At 40.4% G+C, this 10,179-nt stretch overlaps 1 protein-coding gene across 1 annotated transcript in view; it reads right to left on the reverse strand.

Moving 5' to 3' along the window:
* Myom1 (myomesin 1) overlaps window positions 1-10,179 on the reverse strand; it is a 137,408-nt gene that overhangs the window by 68,587 nt on the left and 58,642 nt on the right. The window contains exons 13-14 of the mRNA XM_013353954.2: window positions 9,121-9,177; window positions 4,654-4,778 (exon numbers count right to left, since the gene is read on the reverse strand). Of these exons, the coding sequence (XP_013209408.1) occupies window positions 4,654-4,778; window positions 9,121-9,177 (182 nt within the window). The remainder of the gene's footprint in view (window positions 1-4,653; window positions 4,779-9,120; window positions 9,178-10,179) is intronic.

Genomic DNA, 10,179 nt, shown 5'->3' on the forward strand with positions numbered 1-10,179 from the left:
TCAAGGTCTTTCTAAAGAAAAAATGGGAATATGATATAGAAATGAACACTACTTCATTGGTATGGAGTTTGGTTTATTCATACAAATTTAAGGTCAATTTTGCTATATGTATATTTCTACTCTTGTTTAAGGTATTATGTTTATACAGCTCATTAAAAATGTAATATATAATTAAAAACTATGAATTAATAGTCATTTATAAAAGTCAAACTTGTAGTCGTGCTAGTTAAGTTTTCTAGATGTAAAGAGATATATTTCAGATGGATAGATATTCTTCAAACTTTTCAAAGACCTACAGAATATGGCATTTAAAATATTTTTAAAACTTAGGCTTTTCTCAACAGTGAGACATGTCTGCTTCTGGCAACACCAATTACTTTAGAGAGGTTGGTGGGAATTGAAGAAACTTGTTATGGAATTTGCCTTCAATGTAAAAGGCTAACCATTTGGGCAAGAAACTGTTCTTGCTTGGACTGCTTGATGGTACGCTACATGAACTGAACATGCAGGACCCACAGAAAAGTGACTGCTTAACTTTCCAAAAGACAGAATGGTCTTTTAGGGTTCCTGCTTTAACAGAAGAAACTGCCAGACATTCTGTAGGACACAGAAGAAAGCAACTGACAAACTTTGCCAGTACAAGGCAGAACTGATCTTCAAATTTCCTGCTTCACTGAAAAGTCTTCCAGATACTATGGGCCTTTGGTTGAAGATGGATGCCCCAATGTTACAAAAGAACTTTGGGTGACTGTCCAAGCAGTGAGATGTCTCCGTCATTTCTAGAGTTTTGAAAGCTGCTTACAATGCACTTTCTGTTTACATAGGTAATATTATATCCTTCTGGGGTCTTTGATGGAGTTGAGGACTCCATCAAATTATATAATTATAGTTTTCATTAGTTATGGTAAGAGATAAATTATATATAAAACTTTAGACTCACAAAGATAGATAGATGATACAGTATTTTCCTTAATTTGCCAAATGTAAAGGGACTAAATATTATAACTATAATTCTTGCTTGATAACTGTTTTGTATATGCAGTTTTACTATGTTAAAGTTAAAACATCAAATTATATAATTATAGTTTTCATTAGTTATGGTAAAAGATAAATTAGATATAAAACTTTAGACTCACAAAGATAGATAGATGATAGAGTATTTTCCTTAATTTGCCAAATGTAAAGGGACTAAATATTATAACTATAATTCTTGCTTGATAACTGTTTTGTATATGCAACTTTACTATGTTAAAGTTAAAATATTCCTTTTTAATTAGATAGAAAAGATGAGATGATGTGGGATGTCCTTCTGTATATGTGTTTAATGGTTGATGAATAAAGCTGTTTTGGCCAATAGTTTAGCAGAGTAAAGCCTGGAGGGAAATCCATATAGAGATATATATAGAGAAAGTAGGCTGAATCAAGCAAACACCAGTCAGCTGCCAAGGAAGCAAGACATGTAGAAAATGAGGTAAATGCCATGGCACATGGCAATACATAGAATAATAGAAATAGGTTAATTTAAGATGTAAGAGTTAGTTAGAAATATGCCTGAGGCGTTAGTCAAACTGTTGTAATCAATATAGTTTCTGTGTGATTATTCAGGTCTGGGTGGCTAGAGAATGAAAGTACAGTCTCTGTTTACACAACTGAGCAGGCTGATAGGAAAAAAATGTTCAATTGTTTAATGATAAATGATATGTACTTTGATCTGGGGAAGTTAGAGACTTTTCAAAATTCAGGTTGATGTGACCAAAGGAAATGGTCAACAGAAGCCAGCACTGACTCATCTGAAGCACATGTCTGAGTGGGTTGTTATGCGTCATTATGTTAGCAAAATGGTAATTACTGTCAGAGTTAATTCAGAGCCTTTTCCTGTGGAGTGTGTCAAAGAAATGCAGTGGGCATGGGTGTGTATTAAATTTACCAGAAATGTACATTTAGCTATTACTCTACCATTGCTTCTATTAAAATAGAAAAAGGTTTAGGGTGATAACAAACATTTTATTTGGGGATAACATTTAGAAAATTGGAAACTATACATATAATTTTAGATTTCATAAAACCAGACCCTTGGAAGATTTCTAGTCTTTGTTACATGGGAAAGCAGTCATAAACTTATTGTTTACAATTTCCTGCAGATAAGAAAGAAGCAAGACATTGATCTCAGGAACATCAGACAAATGTTCACCACCAAAAATATTAATAACAGAAAATCACAGACAATAATGTGTTAATCTGGTATAATTCTTTTTTCTTTTCTTTCTTTCTTTCTTTCTTTCTTTCTTTCTTTCTTTTTTTTGTTTGTTTTGTTTCGAGACAGGGTTTCTCTATGAAACAATCCTGGCTGTCTTGGAACTCACTCTGTACACCAGGCTGGCCTTGAACCACAGAGATCCCACCTGCTTCTGCCTCCCAAGAGCTTGATTAAAGGTGTGGACCACCACCTCCTGGCACTCTAGTGTAATTCTTAAGATCCACAAGTTTGAAATAAACAAAAGGCTATTAAGATATTTGCACACTTTACTAGTGAGAAGGCTCGGTCAGAAAGGCAACTGTCACCAAGCCGAACACCTAATTCTGACCCTGAGACCCACATGGAAGGAGGAGAAAATCAACGTTCATAGTCTGACATCTGGCACATGTGATGTCATGGGCAAACTGTGTGCATGTGTGCATGCATGCACATGTGTGTGTGCACGTGTGTGTGCATGTGTGTATGCATGTGTGTATGTGTACACACAAAGATATCTCTATATAAATTGCATATTGGGAAATCCACACATACTTGGGTTAATCAACACTGTGGTGGAGTGGGCAGGGGTCTCATGGGTACCCATTAGCTTATGGTTGACATTTATGACATAAAAATAACATTTTATTCAGTGCAGTATCCACTGATAAGGCCCCTCTGTTCCTACAAACAATTCCTCAACTGTCCTCCTGTAAGCAACACTAGTGAAACCCACTGATTACCAAAAACTCAAACAACAATAATAACAAAACCTCCAAAAAACAAAACTAGACAAGAAAATAGAAGGGGGAAAAATGGGGAGTCAGCAGGAGAAGAAAGGGAAAAGAGAAAATATGAGTTGCACAAAAATGCCATAATGGAAGTCATTATTATTCCTAATCAATATATGTTACTACACTTCTGAAGTTTGTATATTGGCCAGGCCTGGTGGCACAAGCCTGTAATCATAGCCACTTAGGGGGCAGCGATAAGATCTCAAAAGTGGGAAGTCTGTCAGAGCAGTGGTCTGGTGTGTATGAACCCTGGGTTCAGTCCCAGCACTTAACACACATGATATCTGCACCCTGTTTTTATATTGTCACCTAATCTGTAGATGTCTCCATAAACCTATATTCCTCAGAAATGGATCCTCTCACAGTAACTGTAAGGGAAGGTAACCTAACAGTTATTCTGAAATTGAATAATCAGAATAATCCAGATGAAAGAAAAAAACTGAATTCCAAATATTTTATAAAAAAAAACTTTTTATGTAATTATGCAAAGATGAAATTTAAAGCATAAGCACTAATCTCATTTTTGTTAATAATAGCACACTACTCTGAATAAATACACAAATGTTTTTACAGATCAGACAAAAACACCATCTCAATTAAATCCTGATCTCATTTTTGTGGCAGTGGGCATTGAGGCAAAGGCATCACAAATCCTAGGCAAATGCTTGGTCAAGAAGGGACTTGGAGCTTCATGTTAAACAAATTCTTAAATATCCTCTCAGAAGCCATGATCTTGTGAAGGAGGATTCTGTACCACTGTCTGGATTCTCACGTGTTTCTGTGCTGGCAGCACAACCACTTCCTTCAGTAATGCCCTGGCCAGCTCTGGGCACTTCCCCACTAGCCGCTCACAAATGCTCCCCAGACCCCTTTGGATACGGCTACACAGCTGGCTCCCGCATCATCCTTGCCCAGCTCATCATGCTGTCCTCTAACGGTCTGATCCCAGCACGGTTATAAGACATGTGGGGGAAAGAATTCTCCAGCATCTCAGACTGCTTCGTCACCCAGCCCCGATCTATTGTGTATGAAGAATACGGCTTCCCGGTGGCGTGCGGAGCCTTGTTGTCTTCACCTCGCCCTCCTGTTGGGAAGCAGTACAACTTCTCTATTCCTCTGGCCCTCTACCCTCATCATGTTTCATCGTCCTGGCAGAAGGACCAGTAGACAGACAGCCATCACGAGAGCTGTTCCATCACAAGAGAGACGGGGGCTACTCTAGAGAACACCGCCATACAGGCATGCTATAGCGCAGCAACGTGAGGGAGTCTCGAGGCACCATGATGAAGTTCTATGTGTTATTTATATTTTCAACAGAGACAGTTCATAATCCATGCGAATTTAAAGAGTTTAGTTAGCCGGGCGATGGTGGCGCACGCCTTTAATCCCAGCACTCGGGAGGCAGAGGCAGGCGGATCTCTGTGAGTTCAAGACCAGTATGGTCTACAGAGCTAGTTCCAGGACAGGCTCCAAAGCCACAGAGAAACCCTGTCTCGAAAAACCAAAAAAAAATAAAATAAAATAAAATAAAGAGTTTAGTTATTCCTGCTGCTGCCTTACTGTAACTGCTCCAATGTTATCAGAAATTAATAGGAGGTAGCATAGGTGATAATGCCGGGGTCTTACCTTTTCTACAAAATACATAATGCCCTCGTGACCGCGCTGGCCAGGGGGTTTCCAGCTCAGCACTACGTAGCTCCGGGTGGCCTCAGTGACAGAGAGGTCTGTGGGGGGGCCGGGAATGACACCCTCTGAAAAACAACAAGGTAAAGTGAGGTGCACGTATTCAGGGGCGCCGGAGACACATGGAGAGCCACAAGTGCCTGTCTCTTCCTGGCTCCACAGTGTAAGGAAACCTTATCTATAATAATAATAATAATAATAATAATAATAATAATAATAATAAATAATAATTCATTCATTTGGCTATTCAGATGCCACTGTGCATAGCATACAGACAGACCAAGGGAATCTGGGACTGGATTTGTCTTTATATGATTTACCACTAAACTGATGTAGAGGGAAATTGAACCACGCAAAGAAGTGTGTGTTTGGTTCCAAAGTACACCCAAGGAAAAACTGAAGGCTAGAGTGGGCCACGAGGTGTGGGGTTGATTTCCGTGCCAAGGTCAAAAGTGTGGGAGTCACATGGTATCCTCTGAATCTACCTCACAATTACGACATCTTCATTAGAAAAATGTCTTCCCTGCCTTCCTCTTCTTCCCTCATCCCCTCTGCAACAGCTGAATTCCCTGCCACTTTGAAAAGATTTGTTTCCTCAGAAAAAAAATGCTCAAAGGCATTTCTACAAATTTAAAAATATCCAGCATCAAACAATATAAACTCAAAATACCTGGTATTAACTAAAAGAGAGAAAAAAAGTGTGTATAGAAAGCAAGAAAATAAAGCCTATATTATAGGGAAGGATCATTAGTAACAAACCCAGAAATGCCACAGGTGACAGAATTCGTATCATCTGTGATAATTGGGACACAAGGACAAGGAAGCGGCTACAAACTTAAACCATGGTTATAGACATTCCACATGGTCAAGAAGGTGAAGACTGGGCTGGAGAGGTGGCTCAGTGGTTAAGAGCATTGCCTGCTCTTCCAAAGGTGCTGAGTTCAATTCCCGGCAACCACATGGTGGCTCACAACCATCTGTAATGAGGTCTGGTGCCCTCTACTGGCCTGAAGGCATACATCCAGATAGGATATTGTATCCATAATAAATAAATAAATATTAAAAAAAAAAAGAAGGTGAAGACTGGGGGGACACAGCACCAATGAGCTGGGAACCGATTTCAGTGGCCTCAAGTGGCGCATAACTGAAACTCCTAGTAGAGGAGAGAGAGAGGAATCCACTAAAAATAAACAACAGTGGAACCTCCTCAGAACAGAGGACAGCTAGAAACCCACAGACCAGAGAAGCACAGTACATAGGAGGAAAACCACTGATGCACATCATAATCAAAATTCTGCAGCCAGTGATAAAGAGAATATCACAGAAGCAAGCAAAGAAAAACTGTACTGCAGACCCAAGGACAAAAATCACAGTGACAATAGTTTATTGTTACAGTACAGATCTGCAGCACCAGGAACTAAGTTCTCTCTCTCTCTCTCTCTCTCTCTCTCTCTCTCTCTCTCTCTCTTCCTCCATTAAACAGATGATGGGATTCCAAGCCCCTTTGTGATACTGACAGTCTTGTCAGGGATGTGACATGGGAAAGAATTCATTGATATTTTATTGATTCAAATAAGGAGAGTGCAGCTATTGCATTTCTTAAATAATTTAATTGTTACACAAATGCAGGTAACTATGAAAACCATAGATCGCCTCATGGATGGTGGCTATTTCCTTAAGAAGTCAGGATGTCTTTATTCCATAGTGACCCCAAGTGATTTTGATATTTCATTCATCTATCCACAGAAGACTGGTTTAAAGTGTTTTTACAAAAACACAGAGAAACACCCTGTCACTAAAAGAACCTAAATGATTGTTAGAGGCCGAAATAACTACAGCGTTTTGGGAACGAAGGCTACCTTCTGTGGCAGGCTGTCAGAAACTGGTTTTGACCAATTTAATATTTGAGGGTCTAAATATCAATAATCTAGCAATTTATATCAAGTAATTGTGTTTCCGTGGGATGAAAACTCATAAACTTCTCAAGCCATTTCCCTCTCAAATGGCATTGTTAAGACCAAAATGTGCCACCAGGAAAGAGGAGGGAATCTGCGACACCTCCCTAAGTGAGCGTTTACATCACTGTGGAAGGGCTGATTCTTAGTTGCATCTCAGGGCATGTCTGCGGCCGCTAACATCAAGCTCTGCAGCTCGCAGCACTGCTCTCTTCATGGGAAATCAACTTAGGAAGCTGCTCTTGGATTCATTCATTTCCAACAAACCAACTCAAGAAAAATATCTACATTTCTAGGACTTTTGCCAGAGTTTTAAGTTTAAAGTTAAAATGTGCAAAGACTTGTTTTATCCTGCAAGACTTCCTGTTTCTGAGTTGGAGCATCACAATATGGCACATGTTCTAGAAACGTTTCCCCGGGACCAGTATCAGTGCTTTGTGTTCAGTGTGGTTACCCTGTGTAACATTCTAAGCAACAAGAGCTGTTCTCACCAGCTCTTCTGATTTCTTAGGCAAACTGCTACTTTCATTACTTCTCAGTTTTTCATTTATCTTTAATCTGGCTATTCCTAATGCACTGGGATAATTTTCAAAATCTTGATGTCTGGTCCATGTAGCTGCAAAACCTCCATCTGCTCCTGTGACCCAAGTCCTCCCTGACCCATGGCTCCTCGTGCCGTTGTTACTGCCTCTCAACTGGACTAGTTCTTCAAAGTACTGACTGGAAACTGTCAATCTAGAATTCTGTAGTCAGTGAAGATCTGGACAGGAAGGAAGGTGAAACAAAGACCTCTGCACACAGACCAAAGGGGAAACAACTGCTCAGCAGAAAATCTGCACTAATAGAAAGGTTCGTTAGAAAGAAAGGCTGATAACCCAAGTAAGATCGGCATATGCTTTTCCACACACTGAAGAACTCAATGGTGTTAAATATCATCTGAGTTTCAGCATCTTTGTAGAAATTGATAAGTTGATTTAAATTGACAAGAAAAGACGAAGAATTAGAATAGTTAAATAGCAAGCTGGGCGGTGGTGGCGCACGCCTTTAATCCCAGCACTCGGGAGGCAGAGGCAGGCGGATCTCTGTGAGTTCGAGACCAGCCTGGTCTACAGAGCTAGTTCCAGGACAGGCTCCAAAGCCACAGAGAAACCCTGTCTCGAAAAACCACAAAAAAAAAAAAGAATAGTTAAATAGCTCTGGGAACAATGACACAAGATGATAGAGCTCAGACTCCCTGACTTATACCAGAAGTCAGACTTATGAACAAAGGAAGACCATAAAAGCAACAGTAGCCATTATGATACTGATGTAGAGAAAACAAGACTGGCTGGTGGGGATTCCAGAAGTAGATGCACAGGAGTGAAATCAGTGGAACTTGACTGTGGTGCCGAGGCAAATTCCATGGGTAAAGATCCTATTTCAACAGACAGTTCCAAGACGCTGACAGCCACACGCAAGTCCCAATAACGGCGGAGCCTCCATACAGTCTAGAAACAGTAACCTGAAATAGGTCACTTGTTGAAACAGAAGAGCAAATGCCCTAACATTTTTAGGGGAAGAAAAGAAAGGCGAAACCCTCAGACCTAACAACAATGAATGTCAACTGACACATGAAAGGATGTTTGGTATTAGGAGAATACACGTCAAAGACAGAGCCATCACAACAAGAATGCTAGAAAGGCTAACTTAGAAAGACTGCTCGTCCCAAGGACTAGGGACCAGTGGTCTCTCTAGGAATTCTCCCATGGTGCTGATGGGAGTGTAAAGTGGATCAATCACCTCGGTAAAAACAGCAACTCCTATGAAAATGAAACTCACACCTAGCAGAGAGCCATCTCTTCCACTCTCGAGGGTGTGCCCTAGAGACGTGAAGTGCACACATCTACGCAAGCACATCTGGTTTACAGAAACTTTAACAGGACATGGATGAATTGTTATTAAATTATAGGTGCACCTACACAGACAATAAATCACAAAGTAAGTATGCTAACAAAAGGAAACATACAAAATGAGTATGGCCCTATCTATGTAAAATGTGGACAATACAAACTGTAATGTACAAAAGCAGGCCAGAGATGACCTGTAGACGGGGGAGGGTCTTAGAAGTCGTGGGCATGTTTGTTGCTTTGGTCACAACAATGATATCACACGTGCATACACATAAAGCTTAGCAAAGTGTACATTAGCATATGCACAGTTCATCATATGACAACTACACTACAGTATATCTTTCTAAATGAAATGTGTCTCTTTGGGGCCTGGAGGAAGTGTGTTCTTGGCCTGCACAAGGCCCTGGGCTCAATCCCCAGTCCTGCCACCCCACACACGATTCTTTGATATGTTATTTCAGCTACCATCTCTTTCCAAAGCTTCACAAACAATTATGTATATTTACAAGCAAAGCTAAATTGCACAGCACATCAGTTGTGGCATCTGGAGCGGCCAGAGTTTGTACCTGTAGGTTCCTCTTCTGTGACAATGATCTGTCCAGTCCAGGGCGCTGAAGGACGACCTAAGGAGGACAAGCATGAAAGTCACACGTTCCCGAATATGCTTCTGACTCTTCGACAAACCGTTAGTCAAATAGGTTCTAGTTCTCTTACACGTCTTCCTATGCACCTTTGCCAACATGGAAACCCAGCCCTTCCCAGAACCTAAAGTCTCCCTGGACTGAGCTGAATTTCCTGAGTTCTACTTATCAGTACATAGCCCCCTCCCCCACACCACAGGCTTCCCATGCCTTCTTCAGAGACAACACATTTGGGAGAAACACACCGAGGACAGTCATAACACAGTAGTTCTCTGTCTGGTACCATGAAGGTCAGGGGAGACAAGAGACAGATTAGGCACGAGAGCTGAATGGGGGCAAAGCATTCCTATTATGCTTTGAAAAGCGCTGTCTATGGGACATGAGTAAGGAAGACGGGAGAGAGAGGTATAATGTACAGAACTCCGTCCTATGGCCCTGACAGCATGGAAAAGAGAATGGTGGGTGGGAACGATGGCTCTGCAGGTAAAGGTGCCTGCTGCCAAGACTGATGACATCGTGAGTTCGATAACCAGGACCAACACAGTAGAAGGAGAAACCAACTTCTAGTAACTGGTTGTCCTCTGACTTCCACACAAGCACTGTGGCATGCATGCCCTCCCCCACACAAATATACAATATAAACAGAGAGATAAGGTGTGATAAATAGATAGATAGATAGATAGATAGATAGATAGATAGGAGGATAGATAGATGATACACGGACAGATGATAGATAGATAGATAGATAGATAGATAGATAGATAGATAGATCATAGACAGACAGACAATAGATGGATAGATAGATAGATAGATAGACAGACAGATGATAGATGGATAGATAGATAGACAGACAGATGATAGATGAATAGATAGATAGATAGATAGATAGATAGATAGATCATAGACAGACAGATGATAGATAGATAGATAGATAGATAGATAGATAGATAGATAGATGATAGATAGATAGATAGATAGATAGAT

This window comes from Microtus ochrogaster, unplaced genomic scaffold (assembly GCF_000317375.1).
Source record: "Microtus ochrogaster isolate Prairie Vole_2 unplaced genomic scaffold, MicOch1.0 UNK20, whole genome shotgun sequence".
NCBI classification, from domain to species: Eukaryota; Metazoa; Chordata; class Mammalia; order Rodentia; family Cricetidae; genus Microtus; species Microtus ochrogaster.